The 12,098-nt window shown below is 38.7% G+C and overlaps 1 protein-coding gene across 6 annotated transcripts in view; it reads left to right on the forward strand.

The window, feature by feature from the left end:
• AFF2 (ALF transcription elongation factor 2) overlaps window positions 1-12,098 on the forward strand; it is a 332,307-nt gene that overhangs the window by 247,034 nt on the left and 73,175 nt on the right. For all 6 annotated transcript variants that reach the window (XM_036401947.1, XM_036401952.1, XM_036401950.1 and 3 more), the window contains one exon: window positions 5,245-5,282. In XM_036401947.1, coding sequence (XP_036257840.1) covers window positions 5,245-5,282 — 38 coding nt within the window. The remainder of the gene's footprint in view (window positions 1-5,244; window positions 5,283-12,098) is intronic.

Genomic DNA, 12,098 nt, shown 5'->3' on the forward strand with positions numbered 1-12,098 from the left:
CTAATCCATTCCACACATTTGAATCCTGAGGGGAAAATACTCATTTTTAAACTGTGACATGAGGAGGACAGTATCTTTTCCATTGGTTTTGGTCCTGTTTTGATACAGTAACATTGGCCTTTTTGTCCTCGAGGTGAGACTGACTGGGAACATCACACACAGAATCTCAAATGCAAGGTTGCCAACTTCATGTCAAAGGCAATTAGCAAGAAAGAAATACAATCTCCTCTGTTGACATTAGGGGACAGGTAGAGGAGAATGTAAGCAATGAAGTAAAGAATAAAAAAAATGAGGAACACAACACACATATTTATACATACACATACTGATCCTTCAGGCCTTGGGTTTTGGCTTTCTGATTCCAAGCACAATTCTGGATGGTTTGTTTGCTGCACACCATATTCTCCTCCTCCAGAGGAGGTCCAACTGTATTTAGCATCAACTGCATCATCAGAGAATCAGAGCACTTATTTGCATAGTCACTTGGCTGTTCACCCAAGCAGGCAGAGCTGGTCAGAAACTATGAAATAAACCTGAGTTAGAGTTGCAGCAGCTCATGGAAAAAGGGGGAAAGTTTGAGCATGAAGGCCTGCCTTCTTCTGGCAGCCCATTCAATGGCATGAAGTGTCCTCTGTCTCATCCTAAGAGATACTCTGAGGCTCAGCAATTGCCTTCTTCGCTGGCTCACCAGTGCTTCTGAATCAAGAGGGTGAAGGGGCATTCTTGGAAAAAATCTTTTGTCTAATCCCACTTTCTCAAAATCAAATAGTTTTCAATGAAAATTCTGGATTTTCAGTTATGCAATGAAAAATACTTTTTTTCTTTGGATAGCAGACCTTTTGCCTGTAACACTTCACCAAAAATATAATTTGCATTTTGCAGATGCCAATTATTTTAATTGGTTATTTTTGAGCCATCCCCTTGTCAGTTCATTCATCTCTCCTTTGTGATGTAGGAAAGTTGTACTGACTGGAATACTTTTTCTGGTTCATTCAATCCAAAAGCCAGTCAGGTAATAGATAGTGATGAATAAAAGCATTGTTTTTACATTTTCAGTCCTTGTTCATAATCTAGAAGTAGTTTGTGCTTATTCCCCTGTTTAATCTTTTGTGTAATAATTGAATACCTTCTAACAAAGTATTTTTATGGGTAAATCACATTACAGAACAAGTACAGCACAGTGCAGGTGCCTCTTCAGCTAATGGTAAAACAAGTAGTACCAAAATCAGGTGTAGAGGTAGGAGTCATTCACAGCTACAAGAATCAGGTAAAACATCCCTGGGCAAAATCTCTCTGATGGATGAGCCTCTGTGTCTCACAGCTTTTCACACATTCCTCGTCTTCTTCCTTCTTATTCAACAATGGAGTCAGCTGTTGAAATAAGGTCTTAGGGAGCAGAAGCACAATTATTCAGAGGCCATAATTGTTAAAAAAAAATCAGAAGAAAATTACAAATTAAAGTGGAATGATTGTCTGGTTCACTCCAACTTCCATTTTCTAATCATCCTAAATTATTTTAATGCATGTTTTCAAGCTCAAAATTAACAAAGATCCCATGATGTAATTCTCCTAACACCCATTGAATATTTCATTGTACCAGTCCAATTTCATTTCAATCTTTGGCAGCAGCATCTGTCACTCAGGGCACATATATGGGGGTTTAGGGACCTCCCACCTGTTCTGTTTCTAGATAGTACTTTTAATACATGAAGTTCAGGAGTCATTGTGAAGTTAAAACCAATTTCTTACTTGTAAAGGCCTAGGAATATAAGATTAAAAAAATTACTCTTAAAACATGTTTGTCTTTGAAATATCTTAAATTAATAATCAAAAGCTTGCATCAAGTCTAAAACAAATCAAACTCAGTGGTGAAGATGAGAAACAGGAATTATTAACTGAGTAGCGAGGCTGATGGAGGCTCAATGAGATCATTTTGTTCAAAGATTAAAGGCGATGAACACTGAAATAGTTGAGGAGGATAGCTATGAACACATCTGACTAGAGCTGCTAAATTCAGTAATGATCAAAAGTTAATTATCAAAGCAGAGAGAACTACTCAACACAGACAATTTGAGTCAATAGCTAAGCAGCCGAGAAAAGAAGTAATTTGGAAGAAGTATTTTCCTATAATGAAGTTATATAAAAGACGTACATTTCAAAGAAACCTGCCTAAAACAAGATTGCATTCTTCCTGATCAGAGAAAAATAATTAGCTCTAATTGACAGACCTGCTGCACACCAAATATTTTCAAACAATACGTTTCTGCATCAAAGCCTAATGTGTAGAGTTACTCAATGTCACTTTGATTTTGCCTTCCTTTATCTTCTGCCACTGGGCATGCTCATGATATCGCAACAAATACACTTTGAAAAATGAATGAGCAGCACCTACAAAACAAATAAAAACAGAAGGACAGATCCTGCATTTCTTTCTCTGATGGAATCCCTGATGTATTGTGTGCTGTGTTTAACATCACCCTGATCCCACTCAAAGTGAATCCTTTGTAACAGGAAATGACCACTTGTCTGATGATCCAGCATTAAACTGGGCTGGCATGTAGATTAACCCAAGTGCTTGTAATGGTTTTTCAGTCTTGTATTAGCAAGCATATGTGTGAAGGGCACTGTTCCTCCAGCATGTGTCTCTTCTTAAGAGTTAGGAAGGTATGATTTTCTGGTAACAAAGGAGAAAAAAAGATGGAAATTCTCCATGTAAAAATCTAGGGAAATATGTATGCTAGAATGTTCGCAGCCCAAGAAAACAAAATGTATCTGTAGTTCTTTCTTCCTGAAACTGCTACCTTTCTTTCAGGGTAAATGGTTGTGATAGACATAGCTAAGTGGCCAAAAATCAAACATGTAGTTTAGACTCTGCTTTTTAATATTCTGTGACTTTGACATTGCCAGTTCTCACTCTCTGAAATATCTTCATCTTCTTTAATCTTTCATGTAAACAGTTTAGCTCACACCATCATGCATGTGCTCTCCAGAATATATTCTGCTGTACTTTGTATTAAATCAACTGCATTATCATTATTTACTTGTGATCCTAGACACTCTCTGCTGTTTCCTCTTCTTTATCTGTATTTTGATACCTGTTTTTGTGTAGTGATTTTTTGAATAATTCAGGGAAAAACCTTGATTTAGATGCAAGTTTCACATGCTTGAACTCAGAATTGTTAAGGTCCAGCTATTTGGTATATAGAAGAGTCAAGGAAAATACCACTCTACAGTAAAAAAATATTCTGACATTGTGGAAGAATGTTTTTGAGCTTTAAAAATAATTTTAGTTTCCTGCAGGATGGGACTGAAACTTGGATTTTAGTAGGAAGTTTGGGAAACTAAAATGCCATTTTTGATGATGTTTGAGTTCTTTTTAAATTAAGCATTTCTGTGTTGTTACATGTAGTTTATTACTTAGGAAGTTTCTTAATAGCATGCTTCTGACTCTACATTTGCAGAGAACTATTGGAAAGAGACACAATCACATTATCTCACTGTTGAGGCAGGGACCCCATTTCATCATAAGCTTGTTTGAGAAGGCATAATTAGGCTTGGGTTTCTCTCAATTACTTGTGCAATCTGAAGTTGAACATTTCCTGAGGTTTAAGTGTTTTATTTAGCACCCCTACTGTACAATTAATGTAATTGATTCCTATCATGCATTCGTTGATTTATTCTTTAGATGGAAAATATAATCCAAATGAAACAAACATATTTTTCTTTGCAAGCTGGGAGCCAGCCCAGAGGATTGCTGTTACACCATCCAAGCTCTCACAAGCTCTCATTCTTTCTCCCAAATTTTAAACTCATTATTAGGGATTTTCATGGATTTAAATGCAGATATTACCTTTGCTATGATGGGAGGCAAAAGTGCCAAAAGAGCAGGTATTTTGAAAAACTAGCCCCATGGTAGAGCTCAAGGGGAAATTCATTCTGGCAAAATTTGGTACCCAGTTGTGCGGTCCCAGAGGTTTCAAAAGTCTGTAATTTTTCATAAAGGATTTAATTTGTCAAGAGCTTATATGAGCATTTTTCTGAACCACTAATATTCACACTTCCTACATATGAACCATTTTATTTCCATTCCTTAGTATAGCAGAGGTTAAAGTTCCTCACCATAACCCTTCTCCTAAATGTCGGCAGGCTTTGTAAAAATACCTCTGGAGGTAATTAGGCACTAAAACTTTCCTTTCTATAATGGGTTTATGGATCAGTTGTCTTAATTCTGCCTTTCACTACTCTCTGTGCTTGTAATCTCACCAACCATCTGACCACTTTCCACATTTAAATCTATTACAGCCTTGTTCTGCAAACACCAGGAGGAATTCTCTGAAATGATACAACACCAGCTTTCTCTGCCAGTTATATTTCCATCCCTCTTCCTTTAAAATATTATTTACCTATTCCCAACAAAACAAGAGAGGGATGCAAGGTCGGTTCAGATTACATAATTATGGCAGAGAAGCATTAAAGGGAAGAGTCTCCCCTAACATCTCGAGCAGCTTAAGCGGTGTGACAGACTGGCGCGGCGCTGCCATCGCTGCCCCCAGCTGTGTTGCTTAGCAACATTTTAATTCAAGAAGAATCGAAGGAGATGAAATCCCCGTGGAGAGGGAAACAGAAATAAGAGGGCCGTTGACAGATGATCTGAGTTGTTTCTTCTAATATACTGTGAAGATCACTGGCTCTTTTCATGAATGATAAATGGACTGTACACAGATCAATGGGTTCAGCAATAAACTGGAACCAGGCTCCATGTCTGAGGTGGTGCAGGCCGAGGGGCCCAAAGATTTACTCATTTAGATGATTTGGAGTGTGTTTTCTCAAAGGTTTCACAAGAGGAAATTGATCTGAACATTTGGTCATCTCTTGCCCTTTTCTGTTGCTGGTGAATAAAAACAGTTTTGGAAATGGAATCCGTTCTTCCCTCTATTTCTTCCTGTTGTTGTTCTTGCTCCTGATAGGGACAGATAGCTTGTGACAAAGGGGCCAGACCTCAGAGTGGGAAATGAAGTTACAGCCCTAAATGAGCAGTTGCTAAAGACTGGTGGCCATTAAAAATAAACAAGCCCCACTGATATCACAAACTGGGACAGGAGTATTTCAGACCCAGCACTATCTCTCTGAATGGTCCCACAGCCTGGGATGTTGCTAGTGAAGAGCTCCATGAGCTGATGTTTGCTTGCTTTGGTGTGGCTCTTGCTTAATGATTTGTTTCCCCCACCCCTCTTCTGTTTACAGGCTGCCGAAAAAACAAAATTGAGAAACATTCCTGTAAAGTAAGTTATTTTTATATCCCTTTGAAAATGTAAGTTTAATGACACTGTTGTATACAATGACTAAAAAGACAGTAAGAGAGGTGATGAAGGAGATAATAGAATTCATGTTGCCCCTAATCATAGTAGTAAAAAGGTCAGTATCATTGAGGAAAGCTTTCGATTTCTCTTGTGTCCCTAGTGATTGCACTCCTCAAGTTTCATCCAGTTTCCATAAATTAATGTGTTGTCTATGAATAGCTGCCAAATAATCACAATCATGCTCAATACATAGTGCTTCTAGCCTTGGGGAGGTTTGTAAATGCAAAAAAGATCATGATTTTTAATTGCAATCCTCGAGAAGGTCTGACGGGGGAAATAACTAGGAATGTGCCAAAAAATTTCTGGGCACATGGGAATCTTTTGCACCTATGTATCAAGGCTTTGCTATCCTGTTGATTAAGAGCTCTTTCTCCCTCTGTGCCTGTGCCCTCTTACACCATACATACATGCATGTTTCTGCTCTTTGCACAGGGCTTTGTGAAGGATGAGCAAGCTACCAGGGAGCAATTTCAAGGGCATTTTATGATAAGTTCTTAAATCTTAGGGCACTAGCAGCAACACTCAACCATATATCATTGAATTAAGGAAGTTGCTGTATAGATGTCCTGGCTCTTTGAGAAAAGGCATTTTCAGTTAAAGCTAACAGTATCAGTTATTCTGTTTAAATAATGAATACTCCAGTCCTAATGGGCTCTTATGTAGCAATAAAAACACGTATTTAAACTTCAGTAGGTATTCATAGCAGTTTAACTACATCCCAGTAACTGTATATTCCTGTTAAAGACAGAGGTTTTTTTTTTTTAGTAGTTTGCTGATAATGCTGACTTTTAGACTGGAGTGGGTTTGTGTTTGTAAGAACATGCACTGACAGGACTCCCCAGTCATTGTGTTCTAGCACAATAACAGAAGTGTACAGATCTATTTGTCACTTGGATTCCATCATGTATAGTCATTTACACCTTATAAAGTGAACACAGAATGTGTATGAACAGTCCTTGGAGTGATTAGGGGATATGTCAGATGAACATAAATCACTCTCTCCTTATGTTTCATTCAGTCTGATAAAAATTAGAAATAGGATCCAGCAAGGACCTGATAGCATGTGAAACTTGTAATAAGACAAGGGACCTGTCTTGCCTATAGGCTAGTTCAAATTCAGTGCAAGCTGAATTAAAGTCATTGTTAGCTGGGGGTTGTTTAATAGAGAGTGAAATGAGCTGTGTTTTCATCTCACATTATACAGGATCCAGGAGTTGCAAGGTGATGAAATTCCTGGGGAACAGCTCCAAAATAATCATTTATCATTCATACACTTTTTTTATATATTTTGAATCAAATTCTCAAGAATTACTCAACTGAATTGTATCTTCCCACTTTTAACGGAGGCATTGAGCACTGCAATTATTAAACAGAATGTATGTGCCACTGATGCCAAATTAATCCACCAGAAAGATTTGGGAGTTGGGGGGAAAGGATGATTTAGGTTAAGATATTTTTTATAGGACTTGAGTAAGGGCAATATTTTGAGATGGAAGAAGGCCAGATGGACAGTCTCACTCTTTCCACTTACATGTGTGTATTTCACCCTGTCATGTTTCCCCCAACTGGTTGTTTAACTTCTCCTTGACTATGTTCATGGTGGCAGCTTCAATTAGTACCCTAGGGGATCCATTATACACATTAATTACACTGTGCATAACAAAGCAGCTGAAAAATCTGCCTAGTTTTGTTCAGTGACATGTAACTATTTAGGGTACCTGTGTACAATTATGATTGTATGCTAAAGCTCTCCAGGTTAAAGAAAGAATAGTGTCTTTAAGATAGCAGTAGTAGCCATGGATTGCATTTATGTAGAAGTGTCAGAGCCACACTTAGTACAGCTCAGGCTTGGCCAGCTTTTAGTAGCTGCTTTTGTAGCTCTCAAATGTCAAGGAGAATTTCACTTGAATTTTAATGTTCTTCAGCTATGCAAAATAAAGTTAGTAGCTTCCATTGTCATAAGGGCTGAAAGCTGTACAGATTCCTTCTACCATATGTGACTTATCACATACATTTTTAAAAACACATTTTTATTATTAAGACATATGTGATAGTACACTTCTGCAAATGTGAATTGCTTTTGGCTAAAAGCCATGCACTAATAAGTAGACTTGAATCTAACTGCATTTGACATCTGCTATAATATATATTTTTTTTATATATATAAATATATATATAAAATATTCGCAGTTGTCATTAGCATAAAAAATTTCCTTGTTTTTACCTTATGCTGACATAGTTCTTGTGTTCCAAAACTGAAGCAAAAATGACTTCCTTTTAAAGACTGTAGGTTATATAAAGTCCTTGGACAGAGCCAATAGTGCCACCATTTAATGTATTAGTTTAGGAGCACAATGAAGATTTCTATAGAAATGGTCTATTTACTTTTCATTGCTCAGTTCATTAACGTTGCTAGTGTAATATTTGGTAGGAGTTTTACTGTTCTTTTATGTTCTCTGGAATCCCTACAGCATTAAATAAGGCAGAAATACAAGGAAAGAGGGAAAAACAAGGAAGTTTTCTTTTTGCAGTTCAGTAAGGCAGCCAAGCAGCTGGTTTCTCAATGTCCAAGGGGATGTTGGTGCTCAGACTATCTTGTGGGAGCTTCCTGATGGCCCAAGTAGGTGCAGTGGCACTTGGCTGCTTCAGAAAGAAGGCTTGGCTTCAATTCCATGGTGCTTGTAGTACTGGAAGGCACAAGGCATTCTCAGAACTCATCTTTATGTATTGGTAGCATCATCTTACATAATATTACTATAAATAAGCACTCAGAAAATAGCTAAGAAATCTCTGTATCTGCAGAATGGATTTTTTTTTTTCCCAAAAGCACAAGACCCTTTTCTGAGGGTGTATGACACCAAGGTGTGCCCCATACCTGCTGAATCCATTCAATTAAACTAATTTATGCTCTCCTGGCCTTGTTATGGAAGGAGCACTTGCTTTCTCCCATTGCTTTTAGCCATGTTTACACTGAGAGTCTGTGGTACAAAAGGGATTCCTGGATGTAAAGTCCTACATGCTTATTTACTTGCTGGTCCTTATCAAGCTGTTCCTATACCTGCATCTGAAAGAGGTAACATGACTTAAACAATTTTACTCTATGGAGGGTTTCTGATTTCTAAAGATCTGTTACACGAGAGAAGGTTTTGAATTAGGGCAGATCCAGAGGAATTAATCTTTTATAACCCGTTATTTGATGCAAGAGGGGAAGAACAGTGATATCACTAAAACCCCACAATAGCTTTGTTCTGAAACCCAGATTTCTTTCTCAACTTGTGAGCTCCCATTGTGTGGACAATGGGAGCTCACATCAGCATAAAACTTAGAGGAATCATGTTCATGTTGACTTGGTTCACATCACTTGTCCTGAGGTGGGCTGAGCTGCAGGATCCCCCCATATCCAGGGTAGTCCCCACTCTCAAGGACAAATGCACTTGGCTTGGCAGCCTCTACACTAACGTGGTCTGGAGGTCAACCAGCCCAGGGCTTCATCTCTGCCAGCAGCAGAAGGTGAGGGGCAAAGAACAGCAATTACAGAGACCTCCTCCCACCTTCCTGCACACAGTGTTTTGCACTTCCACAAACACACATCCTGTGTTTAGGAGGCACCAGTGGACTTACTTTCCATGCAAAGTCTTCCATGAAGTCAGTTTATATCTCCTGTCACCGCAACATTGTGTGACATTGAGCACCACGTTGTGGAGAAAAACAATCTTTTTGTTTGTTTTACACCCTTTTCCTCATATTTTCACTGGAATCCACTCAAGTAGTTGTTCTTTCAGAAAAGAGCAAATGATGAGTCACTGTTCTTCATTCCTGATATTACATCCCTCTGTTGTATAGACCAAGGAGTCTTCCTACTCCAGATCCACTTACAATGTGGATTAGCCCACCAGTGAACTATACAGACACAAGGCAAATCTCCCTGCAATTGAAAAGGAAGACTCTATGTCTGCTGTGTTGGGCAGAAACAGTGTTAGGAACATAAACATGTTCTTTTCAGGTTTTCCATACAAAGAGATGAGTTACTTGCATGGCAATGCCCTTCTGACTATGGACTGGATATAATGTCACTCTAAACAAATGTCTCAGATTACAGTTGTTTGTGAAAATGGCCAGATGGATTCCTTGGGAAAATGTGGGCAGGTGAGAGAATGGTTTGGCTAAAACTTGATGTCATCCAACACTATAAAATGCAAGGGTTTTGTAAGAAAGAAATTAGAATTTTTAAATGGAAAATGAATGCTCTTAAGAGTGTAGTCATGTAGTCCATGAAATTCTGTAGAACTGTGAAAATATTGGAAGCGACTTCTTGCTTCAGGGAAGAAAACATTGCTTTCCTTGAGTGTCCTTTATACTCCCTTCTTTTATAGTCCCTTTTAAAATCTTCAGTAGAAAGTAATGGCATTTTCCCCAAACACCTGCATATGCTTAAATTTGCTGTAGTTTTAATGACTTCCAGATACATGTTTTGAGATTATAGCTTGTGTTAAAATCCTGCTGCAAAATATATTTGTTTTCCATCAGCCACAAGTTTGTTAACCAGCAAGATTTCTGGTGTTTATTGTCTTTTCCTGCCATAAAATTCATCTTCTCCTCTGAAGGGCATCTGACTTGACTTGGTATGGTTTTCTGTCCCAACCATCATTGGAAATGCAATCCATTAACATTTGATATCTTGACATTTCAATTGACCTCTCATTTGCAAAGCGCAGTGGTATTTTTCGTGGCCTTTTCATCCTTGATTATACATGGGATAGGAGTGCCTGTTTCTCCTGACTGCACTTTAAAAATATCTTTGTTTTACCAGCTGGAGTGGCACCTTGGTTTTGCCTCCCTGGCTAGACCTTATTCTGCATGGAAGGTCTGAGGTCTAAGCAAGTCATGCAGAGCCAAAGGATTTTCTTATTGACTCACTAAGCAGGAGGGCGAGCAGGTCAGGCTCTGAGGGTCAGCTAATGTATGCAGCAATAGCAGCAACCATAAACAGATCTCTTGCTCCCACTGGCAGAAATGCAGGCCAGTGGGCTGACTCTGAAAGTTGTTTTGTTTTTGACCAGCCAGATCAGGCATTTGTACCCAAGAGAAGCAGGGAAGAGGCAGCATGCTATTGGTACACATGCAGCTCTTCCACTGCAGGGGATCTCCTGACCTGTGTTTAGAAAGGGATGAAAAAAGTGTGTCATGACAAGGTTGAAGAAACCTCCCATTCATGGCTAATTGTATGGGAGGATGGCCACATATATGTATGGGAAAGAGGGTCAATTTAACCTCAATATAAGGAAAAGGTTATAACATGAGGGTGGTGAAATACTGGCACAGGTTACCCAGAGAGGTTGTGGATCCCTCTTCCCTGGAAGCATTTGAGGTCCAGTTGGACAGGGTCTGAGCAACCTGATCTAGTTGAAGATGTCCCTGCTCATTGCAGGGGGATTGGGCTGACCTTTGTAAGATCCTTTCCAACCCAAACCAGTCCATCCTTCTGTGTGTATATATATATGTATTCATGTACATACATGGATACATAGGCCATAGGTACCCATAGACATTTCTCTATATGTACAGAACATTTACTAAAGGACTTAAACTACTTCTAAAGAAACAAAACCCCCAAACCTGCTATAAGCAATTTCCACATGCCACCTGTTTATCTCCGATTCTAAACCTTCCTTCTTGACATTTCTCTTCAGACTATTTCTGGCCAACTACTAAATCAGACAGCACCAATTCAATTAATTCTGAAAATCCATTATAACATAGTGCCTAAACTGCCTGCCCATATTCATTTCTCAAAGAAATCCATTCATATTTATGTTTTAATACATTAAGTCTAGCATGCAAAAGCACTCAAATCCCCAGCAGAAATCCAGGAAAAAGCCCCACTTACAGGCAATTATAGACAATGTTCTTTAGCCCCTGATCTTCCTAATCTGTCCACTTAAGAATTCTCACAGGTGCAGTGATTGGTCAATGGGATTGGTTTATTGCACCAGCAATAAAGCTCCTCCAAAATTTCACAAAATGCCCCGGAGTCTGCCAGCTGGACCCTGTGGTGCAGTCTGTACAGACCCACCATCCTCCCAGCAGGGTCAGCACCTGCAGTGGAACCAAGAGGCACAGGCTGCTGCTGGTCTCCAGTGGGCTTTGTCCAGGGGCTGCATTTCCTCAGCAGAATGTGAGCTCTAGAAATGTTGCAAAGGATTACTTTACTCTCACAAGTTAAAGGTTAGTGTTGGAAATGGATTATAGAACTCCTGCTTTTCAACTGTTTGCAAAGAAACGCACATATTAAATCTTTTTTGATGATATTGCATTAATCCCTAAATACTGATTTTTATGTAAATTTTGACTCTTGCAAAGCTCTGACAATTCAGCTATCCCCATGTGGTTTTATCAGAGTTCAATTGCTCCTTTAGATCTTTTTTCCTTTTTGCAGTACCATTTGCTTTATTCCAAAGTCATCACAGCAGCTAGAAGATGTAGTACTTTAGACATAAAATAATAAGTCTATTTAATATTTTACCTTTATTTTCTGAATTTGTTCCTCTGATACATCTTGTTAGATAAATTTTTATCAGTCCAAAGGATAACCACAGTAGGGCTATTTTTATTTCTAGTGAAATGATGCATGATAACTACTGGCAGGGCCCAAAGCAGTAAATCAGTCCTGTTCCAACCACAGAATGTATTAAAAGTCTGTAGCCTGTGGTAATAAGTTATAATTTAGTTGACTAGCAG

Source organism: Molothrus ater, chromosome 14 (assembly GCF_012460135.2).
Source record: "Molothrus ater isolate BHLD 08-10-18 breed brown headed cowbird chromosome 14, BPBGC_Mater_1.1, whole genome shotgun sequence".
Lineage (NCBI taxonomy): Eukaryota > Metazoa > Chordata > Aves > Passeriformes > Icteridae > Molothrus > Molothrus ater.